This window comes from Schistocerca americana, chromosome 2 (genome assembly GCF_021461395.2).
Source record: "Schistocerca americana isolate TAMUIC-IGC-003095 chromosome 2, iqSchAmer2.1, whole genome shotgun sequence".
Lineage (NCBI taxonomy): Eukaryota > Metazoa > Arthropoda > Insecta > Orthoptera > Acrididae > Schistocerca > Schistocerca americana.
Window position 1 is genome coordinate 643663369 of NC_060120.1, and position 24998 is coordinate 643688366.

The following is a 24998-nucleotide window of genomic DNA, read 5'->3' on the forward strand; positions in this document are numbered from 1 at the left end:
TTGTGTGCTATCATTTGCCAAACAACTCGTTTGTATATCCTAACCGTTCACACAATAAAAAGGGTGTTACAGCTTACTCAACTCTCCTTGCATTTAGAATATGAAGTAGTAAATTCAGTGCGTGGTGGGTATATCAAAAGATGTGCTGGCCGTATGACCGAGTAGCGACGTGGCAGTGAACACCAAAGAAGCTGCGTATGGAGAAATAGCGAAGGGCACTGCTGAGACCCCGCTGCCCGCCTCCAGTGGCCAGCTTCGCAGAGTGGATCCGCCAGCCGGCTGCCCCCCTACTGGCCCGCGCCGTGTCCTCCTGGCTGGAGTGGGGCCACTTCCCGGCTGGTCGCCGCGTCCGCTGGTGTCGCAGGCGGCTGGTCCCACGGCTGGCGCACCGCGTCCCCCAGCAGCGCGTACACAGCTCCCGGCACGGCCGCCATCGCCGCCGAGATGAGGAAGACCGCGCGCCACTGGGCCGGCGTCTGCTGTGAAGGGCATTCACCTCTCACCACCTCTGGCAGTCACTTCTCAGAGCAATAAAAAGGGTACTAGGCAACTTTTGCAGTACAGCTTTATTTATTTAATTTTTTGGAAGTAACTTCCACCACACTGAATATACCTCTCAATCTCCGAAACCAGTCCCTACACCAATTCTTCAGGAAACGAAATTGCGCCCTCAAGACCGCTTCGAGCTTCCACATTACTTATCGATTCGTTTTGACCTTCGCCCTGAGGTCGGCATCCCATCTCATGGGGGCAGCGTGCTGCTTATAGGAGATGACCTTCATAGTCAACCCATCTCCCTGACTACCCGTCTTCAAGCTGTTGCCGTTCGCCTCTTCCTTCCCCACCTGACTTTTTCCCTCTGTACCATTTATGTACCTCTGTCCTTCGATGTCACCAGGGCTGACTTCTTTCAGCTTATTGGGCAGCTACCTCCGCCGTTTTTGCTACTCGGTGACTTAATGCGCGTCATCCTCTTTGGGGTTCTCCCAGGGCCTGCCAAAGAGGTGCTCTCTTGGCCGACATTCTTAACCAACTCAACCTCTTCTGCCTTAACACTGGTGCACCCACTTTCCTTTCTGACTCCCCGCACACCTATTCCCATTTGGACCTATCCTTGTGCACTGCCTAGCTTGCCCATCGTCTTGAGTGGTCTGTTCTTTCTGACGCCTACTCTGTAGGGAGTAAGGCACACTTATTGTCCTGAGCCCTCAGGAGATCCTCATCACTTGAAAATCGCACTCCTTTCAGCTCCATTTTCACATGCAGGAACGGTGCAAAGTCACAAGTGGAAAGATGTAGACTGTAAGGAGGGTGCTCAAGAAGTTTCAGTTCTGTACCCTGCAAACATCCGATGCACGCCGCTGTGCTGCGCTGAGCTGGAGCGTTGTCGTGATGGAAGAACCAAGTGTCCATTCTTGACTTCAGCCGCAGGTTCTTCAAAGACTGGCACTGCTCAGCGTATCACTAAGCTGTGACTGTCTTTTGTGTGTCCAAAACAACACGCTCCACAATTCCACTCGATTTGAAAGAAACAGCTATAATTTTCTTTTTTTCTGATCGGGATTTTCTGACAGCTGCGGGTGTGTCGTCATCTTCAATGATCCAAAGTTTGTTTTGAGTCTTAGTCGGCACGTTATAATAGCACAGCCAAGTACCGTCATCCGTCAGTCACATACTGAGATTGTTCCTTAGGAAACTTCTTTAACATCTCCCAGCAGCAAGTCACATGTCGTGTCATCTGCTCTTCCGCCTGTCTAACCGAGCGAGGTGGCGCAGTGGTTAGCACACTGGACTCGCATTTGCGAGGACGACGGTTCAATCCCGCGTCCGGCCATCCTGATTTAGGTTTTCCGTGATTTCCCTAAATCGCTCCAGGCAAATGCCGGGATGATTCCTTTGAAAGGGCACGGCCGACTTCCTTCCCCGTCCTTCCCTAATCCGCTGTGACCGATGACCACGCTGTTTGGTCTCTTCCCCCAAACAACCCAACTCAACCCCGCCTGTCTATGCGGCACCCAGAGACAACAAAGTTTCTTTACTTACAAATGATAATACTGAATCGAACGAAATGCTGATGCATTTAGTCCTAAGGTATCCTCTATCTGCTTATAGGTCACTTGCCTGTCTTCGTCTAGTATTTTCCTCACAGCATCAATGTTTCTCTCCGTAACTGATGATCGTGGCCTTTCCGTCCTCTCAGCGTCCTCCAGAGTGAAATTTCCTCTTTGGAATTCTCCGTACCATCTGAATATAGTTTTACGATGTGGACACACATAACCGAATGCGAGAGTTGTTTTTTTTCCAAAGCAGTGGTCTCTGTTTAAACCACGCGCGAAGTCCTATCTCAAAACTGTCCGAATCTCACTTCGTGGCCACGAAGCTCTTCAAACCAAACCTGCCAGTGAGCGCCTGCGCCCACAGACTTGACACAGCGGCTACAATGCAAGTATGAAGTAATCTCAGAACACAGCAACAATCAACCTCTTGCAACTTATTGTTCCGTCGTATTGCAAAACTTTCCTAGTACCCTTTGTACATGTACATCCGGTTGTATTACAGCAAGTTCTGTTACGAGCAGTGGATGGAAACTTTTAACTGTTACCATCAAAAAATTAACTTACGTTATTAACTTTTCGTTTGTCTGTTTATTTATTTGTTTTTATTTTTATTTGTTATACGTCTAGTTCCATAGGACCAAATTGAGGAGCAAATCTCCACGGCCATGGAATTAGTCAGCACGTGAAATTAACATCGATAAAATAAAATGTAGATGAATCCTATGCAGATGAAAAGCTGTGACTATCTGTTACCATACTCAACAACTAACTTCAATTCCAGTTACATGTTTTCAGTGTGAAGGAATATGAATATAACATAGGAGAAGACATCGTAACTCAATGAATTCATTGTCATTCGACATCCTCCATATGCAAGCATAGTTGCAACCTCTCCTCAGTACACCTGAACATACGCTGCAACATTGCTGGGGTAATTGTACGCACCGCTACTGAAATGCGTTGCCGCTCGTGCTGCAAATCCCTAATATTCACCTTTTAAATCTTGAACGTGGCCGCGGTCAGTAGCTGTAGAATTATGGATACAATGGGAATCATATATCCAACCAGTTGCACGTCAAAAATTTGTTCAAATCTTAACCTACGTTTCGACAGATATAAATCTGTCTTCCTCAGAAGATGTAATAATACGTGTTACCATGAAAGAAGGAACGAAGGTGTAAGGCTTAGTGAACAGTAAAATAGTCCATATAAATGCTATGGCATAGCAATAAGGCTTAGTTGAAAGTAAAAATGATCCAAGTAAAATCTAAGGCTACGTGCGTCATGTATATGATGCACATAGCCTTAGAGTTTTCATGGATGGTTTTTACTGTTGACTAACCGTTATGGTTATGCCACATCATTTATACGGACCATTTTAGTGTTGACTAAGCGTTGTACCTTCATTTCTCTTTTCATGTGTAACACTTGTTATTACTTCTTCTGAGGAAGACAGGTTTATATCTGTCGAAACCTAGGTTAAGGTTTGAATAATCTTTTGACTTGCAACTGGTTGGCTGTATGACTCCCATTGTATCCAGTTTTCAACTTGTGTGCCTGACGCTCGATGTGACCCCGTTCAAAGAAATCCAAGGGCGTTACACTAGGTGAGCGAGCTGCCTGTGGTAAGTCTCATCCAATGCATCACCATGGGAGCTTATCGTTGCGGTAACTACGCATAGTCTACAAATGATAAAGCACAGCAATCAGTCGTCCTTTTTTTTACAGGTTTTATTTGGCAAATCTAGATTTCGGCTAGTGCCTAGCCACTATCAAATGATTATTCCATAGTACCAAGGCATGTCAGTTTCGTATTGTTCGGGTGCCTGTCTGAGACTACTCTAGTCTTGAAAGAACCGTGACAGACGCCCGAACAACAAGGAACTGACATGCCTTGGTACTATTAAATAATGCTTTGATAGTGGATAGGCACTGGCCGAAACCTAGATTTGCCAAATAAAACCTGCAAAAAAGGACGACTGATTGCTGTGCTCTGTTATTTGTAAATCGTATCACAGTCGCTGAGTGCACCCACGTTCCTAATGGAAGGTAACCTGATATGCACAGTCTGTACAAATTGCGTTGGGGCGCCGTCTTATCAAAACATCGCCGAATCTCGAACATTGTTGGCAAGCATTGTTCAAGCATGTCTACGTATGATGTTGACCAGATAGTTTCTTCAGCAAAAACAATAGACCATAAATGCGCTGTTAGGTGAGGCCCAGCCACGCGTTTACTTTTGGAGCTTTACTTCCCAATTCCATGGCGATGTGTGGTTGTTCATCAGCCAATATCCTGCTGTTATGACAGCTGATGAGGCTAAAGTATGAAAGACAGCCTAATCACTGAACCGGACGTGTGCTAACAAATGTTCATTGTTTACTGCTTCAATTAAATCCTAGCAGATGGCCATTTTTGCTGCATAGTCCTCAGGTTCTAGACCAGGCTCGTCCAACTGTGCCACTGGAGCGATCGCCCGAGGCCAGCGCCCCGGGCGAATTCGTACGTTGTTGCAGTGGCCGAGCCGTGTCTCTTAGCTGACCGTGTGGACCGCCCGCTGCGCATCACAATGCCGCTGTACGCACGCTCCGTACGGAAGACAGACAGCCGTGCCAGCAGCGGTCAAGAGCACTGATACGACACAAAGCTGTAAGTCAACAGACGTAAGGCTACAGTGGACCGAGATGGATGGTCCACAGCAGCAGACAAAAAAAGAGAAGGAGCCGCACTATTTAAACCCGAGTGGGAAATTAATTTCTTTCGTACTGCTGTCGAAAATCATGCCAAATGTTCAGTATGCCATCGGAAACTCACGAAATGAAAAAGGTACACGAATGAACGCACTTTAATACCTGTCACAACGATAAATTCGATAATTTGTCGCAAGAGGAACGTCAGTCAAAGCTTGAAGAAGGTTTCAGAAATTACTGCAACCGATTGCCGTTTTTTCTTCAATTTTTATTTATTCATGACTGGTTTCGAATCACCTGGCGATTCATCATCAGATGATACAATTTAGTTTGGAGTATTGTGGGGGTCGTGCATCTGTGGCAAATATAGAGACGAAAACGAGAGCACTGTATGTGGAAATAATATTACGATTGTAAGATTAATTTGATGGTATTACTCACTGTTTTTATTCTTGTGGCAGGCGCTGCTCTGGAAAGCATAATGTGCGGTTACCAGTATCGTTAAATATCAAATGAAACAGGCACTTTTACACCGAGAGCGACTCCCACATACTTTACAAAATATAAACAAACTAAAAGGTGTGGCTGTTATTGTCTTCAAAGAGTTTTGTGGAGGCACAGAATTTTCTTTGCTCATTTTTCGTTTTGTGTGGCATTCGTAATAAAATATATATTTTTAATACATTACTTTATTTATAAAAATTATTATTGTGTTTTTACATTGCAAAATTTTCTTATGCTATTTACAAACTCTACAGCAACGTGTTTAGGGCAATATTTCTAGTAGTGAAGTTATGTTTGGCATGTTCTCATTGCTCAATATACAGGATAGTCTACGTATGGGGAGGTGTTGGGGGGAGGGGGGAAGAGGGATGGGAGGGGGAAAGAGTGAGGAGGGGGGGGGGGGGAGAAATGAGCAAAGAAATTTCTCTGCCTCCACAAAACTCTTTGGAGACAATAACAACCACACTCTTTGGTTTGTTTATATTTCGTAAAGTATGTGGGAGTCGCCATCGGTGGAAAAGTGCCTGTTTCGCTTGATATTTAACGATACTGGTAAGCACACATTATGATTTCCAGAGCAGCGCCTGCCACAAGAATAAAAATAGTGAATAATACCATCAAATTAATCTTACAATCGTAATATTCTTTCCACATACAGTGCTCACTTTCCCGTCTCTGTATTTGCCACAGATGCACGACCACCACAATACTCCAAACTAAATTGTATCATCTGATGATGAATCGCCAGGCGATTCGAAACCGGTCATGAATAAATAAAAATTGAAGAAAAAACGGTGATTGGTTGCAGTAATTCCTGAAACCTTTAACAAGACAGTCGCAGTGTTCCAAATCCAGGATGGATAAAAGTTTTATATAGCTTGAAGAACTGATAATAAATAAAACTATATTTTATAATCTGATATGTCACTTAGCAATGTGCCAGTTATCGAATATCAGATTGTCAGCAACAAGGAACATTTCTTTTCGGTTAATTTTTATATTTGGGTTGCGTTAAATAGCGCCCCACAGACATGAGAAAAAACTTCAGGTGTACTATTTTTTGTCACTTTCTGAAAAGCCGTCACAAACACTCTCTCGGACAGCAAAGTGTCGTTGTCATTCTTTGTTTTTGTGCGTTTGTGTTTTGATTGATAGGAAAACATTTGTTGCAGTTTGATCTATGTTTTCAATTAATTAAAACGCAAATATTCTAATAGATAAAAATTTATTTTGTGACCACATTTCGCTATTCTTGCTAGGATCTATGTTCGCTTTTCAGAGGAACTGGGGAAAACGCACCTAAAACCAATCTTTTTGTTAGTTTTTTATTTGGGTTTCAGTGAATGAGACTATTATTTTTTAAAATTATAAGTGTTTTAAAACAGGATTGCACAAAATTAATTGTAAGTTTTTTTTATGTGGTAGGAGCAGGAAACAGGTGCGCAAAGTTTGTGCGCAAGTTACAAATGCTCGCTGCGAATTGCGAAAGCAGGGAGTCCATTTGCGGCTGGGAATCTCATCATGGATAGCCTGATTGACTCGGCGGCTTGTAATTTGTCCAGCAGACCCCACGGAAAAATTTGAAAAAAATGGCTCTTTCACATCTAACTGTTGCTATCCGAGTCGAACATATGGCCTCAGATATCGAGCAGCAAATAACTGAGAGAGCGGCTAACTTCGTCTCATTTTCTGTCGCTCTTTTCAAGTCTAAGGACGTTGCAGACATCTCTCAACTCGTCATATTCATTCGGGGTGTCGACGAAAACCTGCGTGTCACTGAGGAATTACCCGGCCTTACACCATTAAAAGACAACCACGGGTTTGGATATTTTTCTAGCCGTGGAAAACATGTTCGAGCCAATGGGTTTGCAACGGGAACGCTTGACCGGGTAACAACGAACGGAACTCATGCGCTACAAGGGAAACGCACTGGATTCCTGGATTACGTCAGGTCCAAAATGGCTGAAGTCGGCTGTTCCTTATTCGCTGCATTCCATTGTCTGATACACCAGGAGGCACTTTGTGCGAAGATTGTCAACATAAAAAATGTTATGGACACAGTTGTTCGAACGGTTAATTATCTTCGCTCGCATGGACTCACACATCGCCAGTTTATAGAATTTCTGGCTGATACCGAAGCGGAATACCCGAACGTCCGCTACCACACAAGTAAGATGGCTGAGCAGAGGGAAGGTGTTTCATCAGTTTTTCTCCTCGAGGGACTAAGTCAATACCGTTTTGGAAATGAAAGGGCGTCCAGGAGAATTACTTCGTGATCCTAAGTGGGTGGCGAAATTGGCTGTTTGAGTGACCAACTGGTAATTTAAATACTTTGAACATTTCACTCCAAGGCGAAAATCACTCTGTTGTTGATTTAGTGCAGGCGATTCAATCATTTCAAAACAAAACTGATTTTGTGGGAAAATCAGTTGCGCGAGGAGTATTGTGGGCACTTCCCTGCATTAGACAGCGTTAAAGAAGGTGTGGACTTTTCAGATTATGTTCAAATCATTTGCGAATTACAAGAAGAGTTTGAAAACAGACTTTTGGAGATATGTGAGCTTGAACCTGCCTAAGATATATATGTTCACCCATTTTCCCGTCGGGTACAGGACGTCTCACAAGTGTTTCAACTAGAGTTGATTGACCTGCAGTGCGATATCCACCCTAAACACCGCTTCCTTGTGCGTAAAACTTTGGATGACTTTTACAGCTTTTTTCCACGAGAGAAGTATCCTCTTTTGCACAAGCACGCTCCCTCCACCGGCCTAGAATCTTCCAACAATTCGTCTGAAAACGCCACCTGTAACCATTCAGTGGACATCCAGTTGCGCTGTACTGTCGTGCAAATTCCGACCTTAGTCGTTGATGAACACCACTCGGCAGGGGTGCATGAAACGAGCACCTGCTGCAGAAGCCCATATGCAGCAACATTCGCTGAGCGGTCGTTGAGGAGGCTCTGTTTCTACCTCCTTGGTTCATCTGAGCCGTCAGTTGTTTAACAGCTCCATGTAGATTCGCCCGTACAAGTCATTCACTCCTGTCATTTGTGGCCCGAGGTGCACCACAGCTGCCTTGGTGCCGGTTTCGGATAGCGCCGTTCTGCTATGCACGGTATATTTTAACAGCAGCAGCATAAGAAGCCATTTTGGAAATGCATCCACGTCTGGCCCGAAAACCAATGATCATGCGCTTTTGGGCGTCAGATAAATCGCTCCGTTTCCACATCACGACAACGACTTTACTGTTTTCTACGTTGACGCCGACGCTGACGCTAACAGACGGGCCTTTACCTTGGCCCGAGGTGTGGGCGTTGAAGCTTTTAACAACTGTTCCTCCTTAGCTCCTTGCGGTTTGAGTTGATGATGCCTCGCGTTGTGGTTTACCCTCGCTTGTACTTGTGGTGGTTCCTAACTGCCAGCATGCAGGCATGCTAGCGGTGGGAGATGGCGTTTTGACTCTTCTTTCCGTCACTTATGATGTTGTTTAGCGCGATCTCCAACTCCGCTGACTGCTTCCACTCTCCATTGCAGACCTTCTTCCGTAACCGGGCGACTGCGTCCTCCAGGATGAAGTCCAAGTCGCACGGCGTGAAGACAGGGTTCGTGTTGATGGTGTGCAGGTCCTTTTTGCTGATTGGTCGATACCCGCCACGTGGTTCGAACGGCCTGTGTGGAAGTTGGTTGGTTGGTTGGTTGGTTTGGGGAAGGAGACCAGACAGCGTGGTCATCGGTCTCATCGGATTAGGGAAGGATGGGGAAGGAAGTCGGCCGTGCCCTTTCAGAGGAACCATCCCGGCATTTGCCTGGAGTGATTTTAGGGAAATCACGGAAAACCTAAATCAGGATGGCCGGACGCGGGATTGAACCGTCGTCCTCCCGGATGCGAGTCCAGTGTCTAACTACTGCGCCACCTCGCTCGGTCCTGTGTGGAAGTGTTGGCTTCCGTTTCCCCTCGACCTGCGCGAAGAGGTAGGGGTGCTCGTGAGCGTTGTAGCGCCCGTCCCGCAACATGACGGCCATCTTCTTCAGTACCTGCGGTATATGTTGGTACTACCTGGAAACGGTATGGTGGCGGAATGGATCACTTCTTGTTTCCCCTGTGGCCTGCCGGTCTCTTCGTCTTGTTTCCCCTGCAGCTTGATCTCCCCAGCGGAAGGCGGGGAAGGAGCAGACGGCACTACGTCCATGGGCGTCTCCCTGGTTTCCTGTATTGCCACAGGTTCTGGAGGGACGTCCGTTTGCGTCGCCACATACACCTCTGCTTGTCGTCCTGCCGTAGAGGTGGTGTCCGGGGCGGGTGTCTTCTTCTGCACCAACCTAAGTTCTTCTCGCAGCTGTTGAAGCTGCTGATGAACAGCGACGAGCTCCTTCTGCATGGCTGCCCTCTCTGCCTCCATTGTGGCTTTGAGAGCAGCCACTGCGTCGTCGGTGGCGGCGATGGGCGAAACTCCAGCCTCGCCGTCTTCTTCTTCTTGATGGCGCGGTCCATTTCCCGTTATGGAGTGGGATGATGGGGCAGCAATCTCTTCTCCGTGTACCGCTTTCTCCCTTGTGGCGGTGGATGTCTGCTGCTTCAGGTACGCGCAGCTGCGAGAGTTTGCAGCGTGCACGCCACCGCAGTTCACGCATGTGGGCGCGATGTGTCGCGGTTTGTCACAGTCTCGTGTGTCATCCGCCTTGACACACTTCAGACACGTGACTGTGTCCCTGCACGTCCTGGCGACGTGCCCGACCTTCTGGCAGCGGTAACACTGCCTCTTGTGCTGCGGCCTGCTACGATTCTTCTTGTTGCCCCGGCCATCTGCCACCAACGTGAGCAGGAACTTGGCCACAGCAGCCAGCTTGCCTCCCTTTCCGCGTCCGGACATGGCGTTGGGCTAATGGCGAGCGACAGTAACGCAGTGAGCCGCAGGGAGTCGAGCAGCGGAGTGCGTGCGTCCTGTTTTCTACGTCCGGCCCGCACGCTTTATATACCCTCAACTGCTGGTGCTGACACCTGTCGTCTGTCGGTGGTTACTGCACGTTGACGTCGAAGATAGGCGGTGGTCACATCAACGTGACTGGGTCATATATAATGCTTTCCTCAACACATTTCTCTTGTTTTTTGAAAGTTGCTTTCCATTAAAACGTTTAAAACGGGGTACTAGCACTAACAGGCGACTTAGGTGGCTAACTAATGGGAAAAAGATACTATCTAGAACAAAGTGGGAATTATATCAAAATGTTAGGGATTGTAACAAAGAAGCTGTAGTAATCCATTACGGATAGTATTGTAAGGTGCCTAAAAATCTCATTAGGAAGGCAAAAAGCATGTAGTATGCAAATAGAGTAGCTAATCCTAAGGATAAAATTAAAACCATGGGTTCAGCCATGAAGGCAGTGCCGGGTCAATAGCATAAGGTCGAGGATAGAAAGTCAATACATAGCAAAAATGTTTTTTTTTTCCAATAAGTCAGATATACGAGTATGTACAGTATTTAACGATCACCTTCTGAACATAGATGGTGAACTAAGAAAAAGGTTAGTTTCTGCAGGGAACCATATAACTCTCTTAGAAAAAGCTTTCAAACACTTCTACCCGAAATATATCTCCGTGTTACTGACAAGGGGGAGAATGAGTCAAGAATTAAGTCCTTGAAAACTAAGTACTCTCATGGATACGTTGGGGTATCTAGCAGGATGCTGAATCACTGTTAAGCGCACTAGACTCTCATTCGGGAGGACGACAGTTCAAACCCGCGTCCGGCCATCCCTATTTATGTTTCCTGTGCTTTCTCGAAATCGCTCCAGGAAAATGCCGGGATCGTTCCTTTAAAAAGGCGCGGCCGATTTCCTTCCCCATTTTTGACACCATCCCAGCTTGTGCTCCATCTCTAATGACCTCAACGTCGACGGCACGTTAAATCCGATCTTCTTTCCTCCCTTCTAAATCACTGTCCTGCATATTTTGGCCAAGTACTTAGCTACATTCGTAATTTTTCCTTTAGAAATGGTCAATTCCATGAAAAATTTACTTATTCAATAGTAAAAGGATAAAGAGATGATCTAAACAATTTTAGACATTCTATGCCATCAGTGTATGCAAAAGCTATCAAAAAATGCTGCGTATGTGAGGGAATTTGATCGCTGCAATACACATAATTTTCTGTCAAAGTACAGCTTGATTTCAGAAGAGGCTTAATTATTGGAAACGGTTTATATTGTCTTTTCTACTGTACTGGGTGCATGAAACAAGAATTTGCGAATACTAGGCACCTTCTTTGATTTAACTAGGGTGTTTGATTGTGTGGATCATTGAATATTACTTCAGATGTTGGACCATTATGGAATAAGAGAAGTATTTCAGTAATGGATCCCCTCATACCTCAAGAACAGACAGGTAAAGGTGACTGTCCACAGTAATGAGAACACCTATGAGTTGGCGTCTGATTAGGGCTTGGTGAAGTGGGTTGGGGGGGGGGGGAGCGGGATGTGGGGGGAGGGGGGGGGGGGAGGGGCTCAGGGGTCGGTGCTGAGTCTGCTGCATGCGTTCTAATATGAAAGTTTATTCTAAAATATTTCTATTTACTGATGGTAGTGAAGAACGATGAGTGCAAAATAGGCAACGTACCATATACCGCAGTTAAAGACATAAGTCATTGGCTTGTCGAAAGTTAATTGGTGCTAAATATCAATAAAACTCAGTTTTTACAGTTTCTAACACTCAATTCAACTAAAACTGAAATTTTGATTGCACGGAATGGGAATGAGCATATGATTAGTAAGTCTGAATGACGCAAATTTCTAGGTGTTCGGACAGGTAGTAAACTGTCATGGAAAGCGCATGTTCAGGATCTTCTTCATAAAGTGAATGCTGGTGTATTTACCATTAGAACAGTATCTGCAATAGGTGAAAGCGCAGCACGAAAATTAGTCTTCTGTGGGTATTTTCATTCTCATCTGACACACAGCATTACATTCTGTGGTAATTCTTCCCATTCACAAACGGTATTTTCTGCTCAGGAACGAGTAGTTCGAGCAATATGTGGCGTAAGTTCACGGACTTCTTGTCGTTCCCTGTTCAGGATTCTAGAAGCTCTGACACTGGCCTCTCAATATTCATTTTCTTGAATGTATTTTGTTGTTAACAATATGAACTTATTCCCAAGAATCACCAGCTTCCACTCATTTAATACTTCACAGAAATCCAATCTGCATCTGGATTGCACCTCCTTGATCCTAGTACACATCTTCAGTAGGCTACCACAGGAATTGTAAAGTCTTAGCAATAATCCTCGCACTTTCAAGTCCAAAGTGTAGAATTCTTCATGGATCACTTCTTCATTTCTGTCGTGGGGTTCCAGGAAAATTAAGCTAATTCCTGTTATACAGGGTGCCACTTCTGGGAGAACACGAATTTTTGTCTCTTTATTGCTGCTAATCTGGAAGATGCTGACGATGTAACAAACAATCAATCTCATGAGTTGGAGACTCAATGGATTGCCCTTTACTGAAGTTCAAGAGTGGTTTCATCTATGTTGCCATACAGAAGCCCCAAAGGAGACAATCATTAAATGTCTAGGCAACAACTTCAGAGGAAGTGGGATTGTTTGCGACGAGCAGCGTTGTGGGTGGCAGTCGAAGTTGTAGGAGATTGTGGAGACCTTATGTCAGGTCATCGAACAGATTCCAGCCGGGAACACTGCATCCAAAAGTACACTGCTTGGCAAACCTCGCACTTCGTACTGAAGAAAAAGGCTTATTCTAGTCAGGTGCTCCATTATCTAGAACAGGCTCATCCGAGAATTTGGCCCGCGGGTGCGGGTGCGGTCCGCGGGCGCAAGGCAGTGCAGTTGAGCACCCCGTACGTGACCGAATGTCGCTGGTGTCGCCATAGGAGCGAGAGAGAGGCAGCTGCGGAGCGAGTGAGACCGCACACCACTGCTCTGCGCTGGACTGCTCCGCGGCCAGAGCCAACGAAAACAAAATAACAGAGAAAGTGAAGCTGTGTAAAAGTGGTCGGTGAGCGGTAAAACAAGCACAGCATTTACTGTTTAGGAAAAAATTAGTGTCCGTGTGGCAGAATTACCACGCAAAGCTTTAGAAAACAATATCCAAAACAAGAATTGAAGAACAACCTAGTAATCTTCTGACCCACAGGTTTATTCTATTAGAACAGCACGTGCTCACTCGTCATATGCACAGTAGGCTTTTTCTGAAAGATATATCAATTTCTTAAATGAACTAGTGTCATAAATATTCAATTTTGGAAAAAATGTTACGTAAGGGATATAGAGTCTCATTCGTACTGTTAGTAGTTACAAGTAAATATGCTTAAGAAAAGGAGTTTCGGAAAACTGTGTTTAATGACTCTGTTTTAGTGGCACTGTCATCAGTGGCTTCACCGTTGTTATCGCGCAGTGAAGGTATTGATTGTGTCTTACCACTGGTGTGCTTTATATTTTTATTTGTGCTATGTGAATTTCATTGATATCAATATATTAGGTTTAGTGTCACGAAATAACTTGTTAATGATGATTAAAAAGCAACAGAAATACATCAATAGACGGTGAACATATACTACCTAATCAAGCGTATCCGGACACCTATTAGTGGCCGGTCGCGGTTGCCGAGCGGTTCTAGGCGCTTCGGTCCGGAACTACGCGGCTGCTACGGCCGCAGGCTCGAATCCTGCCTCGGGCATGGATGTGTGTGTGATGTCCTTAGGTTAGTTAGGTATACGTAGCTCTAAGTCTAGGGGACTGATGATCTCCAATGTTAAGTCCCATAGTGCGTAGAGCCATTTGAACCATTTGAACACCTATTAGTGAACATTAATTGTGGTGTGTCCACCTTTCGCCCTAAGGGCGGCTTGAACTCTGCTGGGGGCACTTCGAGTGAAGTGTCTGAATGCCTGTGCAGGAACGGTAGCCCTTCATTTTTCAAGAGCTGAAACGAGAGAAGGTGTTGATGTTGGACGCTGGGGTCTGGAGCTAAGTCGAAGTTTTGACTCATCCCAAAGGTGCTCCATTGGCTTCAGGTCAGGACTCTGGGCAGGGCAGTCCACTTGTCAGCAGACCATCTGATTTATGACAGGGCGCATTCTCATGCTGATAGAAACCATCATCGTCTCTGAAGTGTTCCTCTACTGTACGCAGAACACAATGCTGTAAAATGTGTTCATATCATTTCGCATTTAGAGTTTTCTGACGACGAAAAACGTCCCTGTACCGCAGCACCTCCTCCTCTGTGCTTCACTGTTGGCACTACCAATGGTAACAGGTAAGATCTCCAGCATTCGTTAAACCCACACAATTCCATCGAATTGCCACAAATTTAGGGCGATTCATCACTCTACATCATTTGTTTCCAGTCGTCTACTGTCCAGTGGGGTCCTTCAAGCGTCGCTTAGCACTGGCAAAATAAATGTATGGCTTACAAGGACCTGCTCGACCACTGTAGCCCATTATTTTGAGCTGCCTACGCACAATCATTGTGCTAGCTGGACTGCCGATAGTACTTTGAAACTTACGAGTGATTCCAGCTGATGCCATGCAACTTTTTATAACCACTCTCCGCAATACTCGACGGTCCCTGTCCATCAGTACATGAAGTTTGCCAGGTCTCGATTTAGTTGCGTTTTTTCTTTCACATTGCCATTTCTCAGTCACATGACCAACAGCTGACTTGGGCAATTTTAGAAAGGTAGAAATGTCTCTGATAGATTCCTTAGTCAGGTGCCACCCAGTGACTGGCCTATTTTCTAAACGACTGAGTTTTCCTGAGCAACCCCCTTCTCTATTACTGCTTCCCAATACTCCCTGTCTCCTTTTGTGCTAGCGGATCAGCCTCTCGTGACATCCAGCGGCCAATTCCGCATTACATAGGGATGTCAAGATACTTTCGATCAAATTGTGTTTGTGAGAAACTTCGACGATGTTTCGGGAGTACAGAGATCTACTACAATGCGCGATATTTTATCTGCGTACCTGGCAGACATCGCCAGATGAGCCGTAGACGACTGACATCGGCTAAGCATATCAAGCAACGGTGCCCTCTCAGTATCTTGGTGAGTCTTATAACGCATGATCCCATTTTTTCCCCGCAGAGAACCCCCGCCCTCTGCTGCGTCTTCACCATTATGTCCCCCCTACCCTCCACCTCTATACTCTTCATCTCCTTTCCCAAGGTGGCTTCTGTTGACTCCCTCACATGGATGATGCCATCTCTCCCTCCATTTATCCCCCCTATCAACTCTGATCCTCATCTGCCCCTCCCTTCCTCTGTCCTTTTCCCAGGCTTCCTCTCCCCCCCCTTCCATCCTGTTTTTCTCCACCTACCCTCTCTCTGCCTCCCTTCTCTCCCCCGAGTCCTTTTGCTCTCCCCTTCACTGCCTTTGCCACTTCTTCTCTCGTCTGCCCAGGCCCCCTTTTTTCTGTGTCCCCTCCCTCAATCGGCTCCCCCTTTTTTCCCTTCCTCTCCTCCCCCCTTTTTCCCCTTCATCGGTCTGTGTCCCCCAGCCTCACCATCTGCTGCCGTGCCGCCTCTACAGTGCTGATTTAAGTGCGTGTTCAGTGTTGTGCGTCCCCTGTCAGGTTTGCGAACAGCCACCATACTGTCGCTAGTTGTGTTTTTATCTCATGTGAACAGAAACCAGACTGTCACCGTGTTTTTTAGTTGTGCCTGTCTCCTTACTGTGTGTCTTCATCCGCATCGTCAACGCCATATTTTTGTATTTTACGTTCCGCCACTTTCCGCCATTTTACTGTTTTTAACGAAGTCACCGTTTTATCGCCTTTTTTATATATTGTTTGTTCTCTCACCATTGTTTGTTTAACTTTTCTCTCAGCTGTAGAGCAGTGTATTAAGCTGCTGTCAGCCCACCCCTCCCCAGGTGGGGGGGAATTGAAAATCAATAAAGGATAAAAAAATCCCCATAGAGGTGTCTGTTGTCAATGTTAAAATTTTCTGGTTGTACTTAATACTCGATGAAGAGGGTAGACGATATGCCATTGAGGCTCACTTGACTATGTCTAGCAGGAGCCCAGATGAAATATGAGTAAGATACGACTGGCCGCACTCCAGAAATATCATCGAATATTCAGAACGACGGGAAAAATTCAAGGTTCACGCATTTAAGAAGTTAGTTGCTTCAGTTTCAACAGTTAAGAAATAGGTCCATGGAGGAGGGGGGGGGGGGGGGGAGAGGGGGGGGAGTTTAAATTCAAACTTGATCTCACTCATTTTAAAGGTGACACTCGTGCAGGACGGCCCAAAACAGTAATCACAGATAGAGACATCGACATACCTGACATTATGGTGTTGGGTGATTACTGATAGGTAACTGCCATCATAGGAATATTAGAAGAAAGATTAGGGTACGAGAGGAATTAACTAAGAGAAAGCTTGGTGGAATGTGTGTGTTGACTAAAATCAAACACCACGAAAAGGAATTTTTCAGTAAGATTTGGCCTTCCTAAAAAGAATCAGATTCTGAGTGCCAGGTGCTACATCCATTTTCATGGATCGCCAATCTGACGCCAGAAATGAAACAGCAATTAAAACAGTAGGTGGAAGTAGATTGTCCTGAAGAAAATGTGGATTTAAGGTCGATTCAAACTGTAATTCAGTTGAACGAAGTGGAACAGAACAGAATGGAAGGCGACGTCGACATCAAACGGTACTGGTTTCGCACAAGGCGGGATGTGAACGCGACACTTCGCTTTGCCCAGTAGCGAACGTTATAGGTGAAGTTATGAGATTCCAAGTGTGATACAAAAAGTAGGAATATAACACAAGAATAGCAGAGTTCATAATGGCTGTTCTTGACATAGTATGTATGGAAAAGTGCTTAGAAGTGAAAGAATGGGAAAAGTGTCGGCCAAACATCTCAAAACACCGACATGTATTTAATAGAAAAAATATTGACGTAGAAACCCAGCAAACAGTATTTAGAAGGCAGCAGATAGATCCTTTTGCCGTATGCATTGTGTTTTTTTCCCTTTTGCAGGAAGGAAAAAACCATATTTATCTCCTTCAATAGAGCAGGCAATTCACCATTACAAATGTTATTTAATGAAAATCGTTTCATTCATTCATGTTGTTACCTCTCTATTTTGTTCAGTTAATCGAATTTCGGATGAGTTCCTGACAGAAGAGCAGCAGCTAAAAATTGATCGAACAAATGTGTTGTTGGCAGCCACTAAAAAAATGGCTCTGAGCACTACGGGACTTAACATCTATGGTCATCAGTCCCCTAGAACTTAGAACTACTTAAACCTAACTAGCCTAAGGACAGCACACAACACACAGTCATCACGAGGCAGAGAAAATCCCTGACCCCGCCGGGAATCAAACCCGGGAACCCGGGCGTGGAAAGCGAGAACGCTACCGCACGACCACGAGCTGCGGACCAGGCAGCCACTCTTCCTGTGTGAATTTACATTTCCTTAAAGCTATCCTGCTGAATCTCAATCTGACATCTTCCTTCTCTACAGCTAAATTTATTTGACCATTTCAATTGGAATCGCTCCACAAAAATATTTCAAAATACTTGACAGTTTTGTCTGATTCCAATGACTGGTCACAGTTCATGTAGTGAGAACTAACTGTGACTTTTTTTTACATTTACGTACTTTACGTTACATTATATTTAAGTTGAGAGAAATATCCCAATCTTTCCTCAAGCAGTGACCATCCTTGGTTTTCGTGAGTATATTCTTGCTGTGTACAACTGCGTTGCTTGCAAATAGCCACAGAAAGCTATACATGGTGTAACGACCAGGAGCCTAAACCAGGATAATTCGGTCGCATACAGAGGCGTACGGGTAATTTATTCTTACCAAGTAAATGTGTACATACATTAATACTATGCAAACAACTACGAACTGCATGTCAGAGGCTACTTAAATCATTCCACCAGCTACTAGCGCTTCTTCGCATTCCATTCGCACTTTATGGTGCGCATAAGAAACGATTGCTTAAGTGACTCTCTGTATTCTAATGCTCGCTTTTCCTAAGGGAGCGCTAAGTAGGGTCTTGTAAAATATTATTTGATATTCGCTTAACACTGCTCCTTGAAATTTTGTAAATACGCTTTAGCAGAATCGTTGGCGACTATCTTTCGAGGAAAGGCAAAGGTCTCGAGTTCGAGTCTCGGTCCAGCACACAGTTTTAATCTGCCAGGAAGTTTCATATCAGCGCACACTCCGACACAGAGTGAAAATCTCATTCTGAAATCTGTGACCATTCCTGCTGCCCTTCTTTGTATAGTTCACATATCCCCTGTTGTGCTCTTTTGATATGGGTCCCACTCACTTGATCAATATTCCAGGAACAGTTGTGCAAGTCTTTTGTAGGCAATCTCCTTTGTAGACTAATTACATTTTCTTAACGTTCTATAGTCCGCCCTCGGTAGCTGAGTGTTGCCGGCACGGTAACTCAGCGTGTTCGGTCAGAGGGTTAGCTGTCCTCTGTAATAAAAATCTGAGTTAATGGATCAACGAAGAACTGAAACGGGTGTCTTGCGAGCAGTTGCAACGAACGAAAACGAACAAAAGAAGATTGAAAAAAAAAAGTGGTCAGCGCGACAGAATGTCAATCCTAAGGGCCCGGGTTCGATTCCCGGGTGGGTCGGAGATTTTCTCCGCTCAGGGACTGGGTTTTGTGTTGTCCTAATCATCATCATTTCATCCCCATCGACGCGCAAGTCGCCGAAGTGACGTCAAATCGAAAGACTTGCGGGCGGCGAACGGTCTACCCGACGGGAGGCCCTAGTCACATGACATTTATTTGTAACGTTCTATCAATGAACGAAAGTTTGCCTCCCGCTTTGCCTACAGCTGAGTCCTGTAATAATTTCACTTCATATCTCCACAATTTTTTCGATGTAGGTTTTTGTATAGGTTGACTGACTCCAACATTGGGGGCCTCATTGATAGTGTAGTCACAGGCTGTTACGAGGTCGTGTTAAAAAAGTAATGCCCCTTATTTTTTAATGTGATAGCTCTGAGAGCTTTTTAACGAAAACAATCGTTTTTAACTTTCTGCATTTTTATTAATCATGCCTACATATTTACAGCCCTCTGCCGCTAGAAGGCTCCGAATTGTAGTGTGTACCACGGCGGTTTTCGATGAAACTACGCTCGTGTGTGAGAAACAGCGTGCTGTAATCGACTTTCGAACTGTAGAAGAGTTCATCCACACATGGAGCACCCGCTCTTTCAGCGTGACAATGCCAGGCCACATGCGAGAACTGCAACATCTGCAGCAATCCGACGACTTGGGTCTACTGTTATCGATCATCCTCCACACATTCCCGTCTTGGCCCCATCCGATTTCATCTCTTTCCAAAACCTAAAGAACACCTTCGAGGACTTAACTTTGATAGTGATGAAGCGGTGCAAGGAGAGGTAAGGTTGTGGCTCCGTCAACAAAGACAAACATTCTACAGTGACGGTATCAGCGAAATTGGTCTCCTGTTGGGAGAAATATCTTTGTCGCCAGGATGACTATATCGAGAAATAAGTATGTAGACATGAAGAATAAAGATGTAAGATGTAGAATGTTAATAAAGTTTGTTTTATTTAGAAAGCTTTAAGAATTTTCACATAAAAATCGGTGGTAATAGTTTTCAGCACACTCTCGTGTGTTTTGTGAAGTTCAAATGGTTCAGATGGTCCTGAGCACTATGGGACTTAACTTCTAAGGTCATCAGTCCCCTAGAACTTGGAACTACTTAAACCTAACTAACCTAACATCACACACATCCATGCCCGAGACGGGATGTGTCGCGCGGTTCCAGACTGTAGCACCTAGAACCACTCGGCCACCCCGGCCGGCTGTTTTGTGAAGTGCACAGTTTTACATTTCTGAACATTTAAAGCAAGCTGACAGTCTTTGTGTCACTTTGTAATCTTATTGAGATCTAAATACTTGCGAAGGTTTCTATCAGAAAGTACTTAATTCTAGATAACTGATCTTGTTGTAGTGACCTTAAGTCCAGAGACTGGTTTGATGCAGCTCTCCGTGCTACTCTATCCTGTGCAAGCCTCTTCATCTCCGAGTAACTATTGTAACCTACATCCTTCTGTATCTGCTTCGTATATTCATCTCTTGGTCTCCTTCTACGATTTTTACCCTCCACGCTTTCCTCCAATACTAAATTGGTGATACCTTGATGCCTCAAAAAGTGTCCTACCAACCGATCCCTTCTCTTAGTCAGGTTGTGCCACAAAGTCTTCTTCTCTCCAGTTCTGTTCAGTACCTCCTCATTAGTTACGTGATCTACCTATCTAATCTTCAGCATTCTTCTGCAGCACCACATTTCGAAAGCTTCTATTCTCTTCCTGTCTAAACTATTCATCGTCCATGTTTCACTTCCACACATGGCTACACTCCACACATTTCTGAAAAAGACTTGCTGACACCTAAATCTATAGTCGATGTTAACGAATTTCTCTTCTTCAGAAACGCTTTCCTTGCCGTTACAAGCCTACATTTTTTATCCTCTCTACTTCGACCATCATCAGTTATTTTTCTCCAGAAATAGCAACTCATGAACTACTTAAAGTGTCTAGGTAATTGTATCATCTGCAAAAATTGTCGAGGTTACCGTTAATATTGTGTTGCAGGTCGTCAGTATACAACACGAACATCAAGGGTCGATACTCTCTTCCCTGGGGCATGTCTGAAGATACCTTTTCATGCGCCATTAACTTCGCATTTAAGATAATATGCTGCCTCGACTCTACTACGAAATACTCCTCTATTCAGAAATTTCCTTTGATAAGGATGCTGAAGATTGTATGTGCAGATTGTTTTGTATCCCGCCTGGAAGGCCGCGCGTGGGTCTGCTCCTGTAAACTGAAGGGTAGGCCGAATGTAGGAAGTGAGTAGGAGCAGGTGAGGTAAGATTCTCGGTGCAGTTTTTTACGGGAAAGTACATTTAATAGAGAATATTAGTCAATGACATGCGTAGCTTTGCAACTGAAGAGCCCGTAGGTGCAAAACCGTATTCCCGTAGTAAGTAGTACAAAGTCTCAATAGCAAGCCAACACCCATTGAAGTTGAAGTGACGTTTCCAGGCCATCTGCTCTAGATCAAATGGGCAGAATCTACAGCGGTGCTCGTAGAGCTGAACAGAGCCTGCTAGAGGGCGCTGTCGTCGGTATCTGTCGAAGTGCCAACTTAAAAACTTGCCCATACGCCGTGGCATCGTAGCTATCGATACCACAGATTGCGTAACTAACGAGGAAGTACTGAATCGAACTGGGGAGAAAACAAATTTATGACACAATCTGAATAAATGAAAGGATTGATTGATAGGACTCATTCTGAGGCATCAAGAAATTGCCAGTTAAATATTGGAGGGAAGTGTGGTGCGTTAAAATTGTAGAGGGAGTCCTAGGTATGAATGCAGTAAGCAGACTGAAATGTGAATGTAGTTTGCAGTAGTTGCTCTAAGGTAACGAGGCTTGCACAAAACACACTAGCGTGGAGAGCTGCATCAAACCAGTCTTGGGACAACAGCAACCCCATATGATGGTACTTCTGTTAATAAGTGTTGCTGAGTGCTGGTACTGAGTCAAAAGCGTCTCCGAAGACACTAAATGCCGCATCCATCTGATTCCCTCAATCCACGGTTTTCAGAATGTCGTGTGACAAAATCGCTAGTTGGGTTTAGTATGAGCAGTATTTTCGGAATATATATATATATATATATATATTCGGCTAACCGATTCTGTTCGAAATGTCTGAACTTAGAATATTCAACAACACATTGACGCCGGCCGGGGTGGCCAAGCGGTTAAAGGCGCTACAGTCTGGAACCGCGCGACCGCTACGGTCGCAGGTTCGAATCCTGCCTTGGGCATGGATGTGTGTGATGTCCTTAGGTTAGTTAGGTTTAAGTAGTTCTAAGTCTAGGGAACTGATGACCTCAGATGTTAAGTCCCATAGTGCTAAGAGCCATTTGAAACATCTATAGAACCCCGTCAAGAGCGTGTCGTCATCAGGAAAAACAAAACTGGTTTTCTACGGCCCAGATCGTGGAATGTTAGGTAGCTTAATCAGGTAGGTAGGTTAGAGAATTTGAAAAGTTAGATGCAGTGAGAATTAAGGAATGCGGTGGTGGAAGGAACAGTGCTTCCGGTCAGGTAGGGGTTATAATTGTTTCTTCCGACCTTGCGTATTTCGTCAGTTTATATCTGTTCTCTTACTAAGAAGTGATGACATGAAAAGAGGACAATGATTTTTACACAACGATCCCGAGAAAGGTTTAATGGTTGGATATTGCATGGATATTGTGTTTCGGAATTAGTGATTCTAATAAAATTTAGTTCAAATGGCTCAGCTATAAGGAAGCATCTTAAGCAACGTAGTACCTGGTTGGAACTAGATGGAGGGCCTGTAATCTTGTTGCGAAAATAGACTGAAGAGCCAACGAAACTGGTATAGGCATACGTATTCAAATACGGAGATACGTAAACAGGCTGAAGACGGCGCTGCGGTCGGCAACGCCGATATAAAACAAGTGTCTGGCGCAGTTGTTAGCTTGGTTACTGCTGCTACAACGACGGGTTATCAAGATTTAAGTGAGTTTGATTGTGGTCTTATAGTCGGCGCACAAGGGATGGACACAGCATCTCCGAGGTAGCGATGAAGTGGGGATTTTTCCGTACGACTATTTCATGAGGGTATCGTGAATATCAGGAATCAGGTAAAACATCAAATCTCCGACATCGCTGCGACCGAAAAAAGATCCTGCAAAAACGAGACCAACGACGACTGCAGAGAAGGGTTCACCGTGACAGAAGTGCGACCCTTCCGCAAACTTCTGCAGATTTCAATGCTGGGACATCAACAAGGGTCAGCGTGCGAACCATTCAACGAAACATCATCGATATGGGCTTTCAGAGCCGAAGGCCCATTCGTGTACCTTTGATGACTGCACGACACAAAGCTTTACGTCTCGCCTGGGCCCATCAACACAGACATTGGTATGTTGATGGCTGGAAATATGTTGCCTGGTCGGACGAGTCTCGTTTCAAATTGTAACGAGCGGATGGACGTGTACGGATATGGAGACAACCTCATGAATCCATGGACCCTGCCTGTCAGCAGGGGACTGTTAAAGATGGTGGAGGCTCTGCAATGGTGTGGGTCGTGTGCAGTTGGAGTGATATGGGACCTCTGATGGGTCTAAATACGACTCTGACATGTAACACGTCCGTAAGCACCGTGTCTGATCACATGCGTCCATTCATGTCCATTGTGCATTCCGACGGACTTGGGCAATTCCAGCAGGACAATGCGACACCCTACACGTCCAGAATTGCTACAGAGCGGCTCCAGGAACACTCTTCTGAGTTTAAACACTTCCGCTGGCCACCAAACTCCCCACACATGAACATTATTGAGTGTATCTGGGATGCCTTACAACGTGTTGTTCAGAAAAGATCTTCACCCCCTCGTACTCTTACGGACTTGTGGACAGCCCTGCAGGATTCATGGTGTCAGTTCCTTCCAGCACTACTTCAGACATTAGTGGAGTCCATGCCACGTCGTGTTGCGGCATTTCTGCGTGCTCGCGGTGGCCCTACACGATATTAGGCAGGTGTACCAGTTTCTTTGGCTCTTCTGTGTATTAGCAGTAGTGCCGTTGCCTGTATAACAAATGGATGCCATGAAAGTGTTATTTTGAACTTATAAATAGTTCAAATGGCTCTGAGCACTATGGGACTTAACATCTGAGGTCATCAGTCCCCTAGAACTTAGAACTACTTAAACCTAACTAACCTAAGGACATCACACACATCCATGCCCGAGGCAGGATTCGAACCTGCGACCGTAGCGGTAGCGCGGTTCCAGACTCAAGCGCCTAGAACCGATCGGCCACACCGGCCGGCTTTGAACTTATAGTCCCACTGGCGACAGTCCCATAGAGAATCAAAAGCTGTAATCAGAAACGTTGTTAATTATTATTTAACATAGTGGTGATTAATGTTAATTATATTGTTAGAACAACTAATTGAATGAACTAAAATATATTTTACGATAATTAGGAAAATGTTACACATTACAAAATGGTTACCGCACCTGTAATGGAAAATGGCGTCAAGAGGTAAAACGGAAGCGTGTCTCCTTCCCAGCGGCGAGGGAGACGTCAAAACATCATTTATTTAAACAAAATACATCACAGAGCTTAATTAAAGATTCATAAACGCAGCTCATCGCTGCTCTGTCGGTATGGGAGGTTTCAGGTTAATGCAGAAGTAGGCCCAATAATGAACAAAGAAAAATAGAAATTCGGATACTTTACTATGATTAGAATAGTGAACGCATTATCGTAGCAAGGCAGACACGAAGCCAAGAGTTACCACCGAAGTACAAGTTTATATGCAAACTGAAGAATTTGAAAGAATGTGTGATGAGCTGAAATAAATGATTCAGATAGTTAAGTTAGATGAAAATTTTGTTGTGATGGGTGACTGGAATTCGGTAGAAAGAAGAGGAAGAGAAGGAAAGATGGGAGAACATGGATAGGGGAAAAGGAGTGAAAGAGGGGGACCCCTGGCACAATTATGCACACAGCATAATTTAATCACCGTTAACATTTGGTTTAATAATCACGAAAGAATATTCTTTGTTGAGACTTTCAGAGAGAACATTGGGCAACGTTGGACTGATATAGGGAGAGGGAACGCAATAGAAGACGAATGAGTGGCTTTGAGGAATAAAACAGTGAAGGCAGCAGAGAATCACAT

General features: G+C 44.8%; 1 protein-coding gene across 1 annotated transcript in view; it reads right to left on the minus strand.

Annotated features, from left to right (window-relative positions):
- Positions 1-287: 287 nt before the first annotated feature.
- Positions 288-24998, minus strand: part of LOC124594265 (vesicular glutamate transporter 2-like) — a 169934-nt gene continuing 145223 nt past the window's right edge. Inside the window, exon 11 of the mRNA XM_047132628.1 lies at positions 288-479. Within this exon, the coding sequence (XP_046988584.1) occupies positions 288-479 (192 nt within the window). The remainder of the gene's footprint in view (positions 480-24998) is intronic.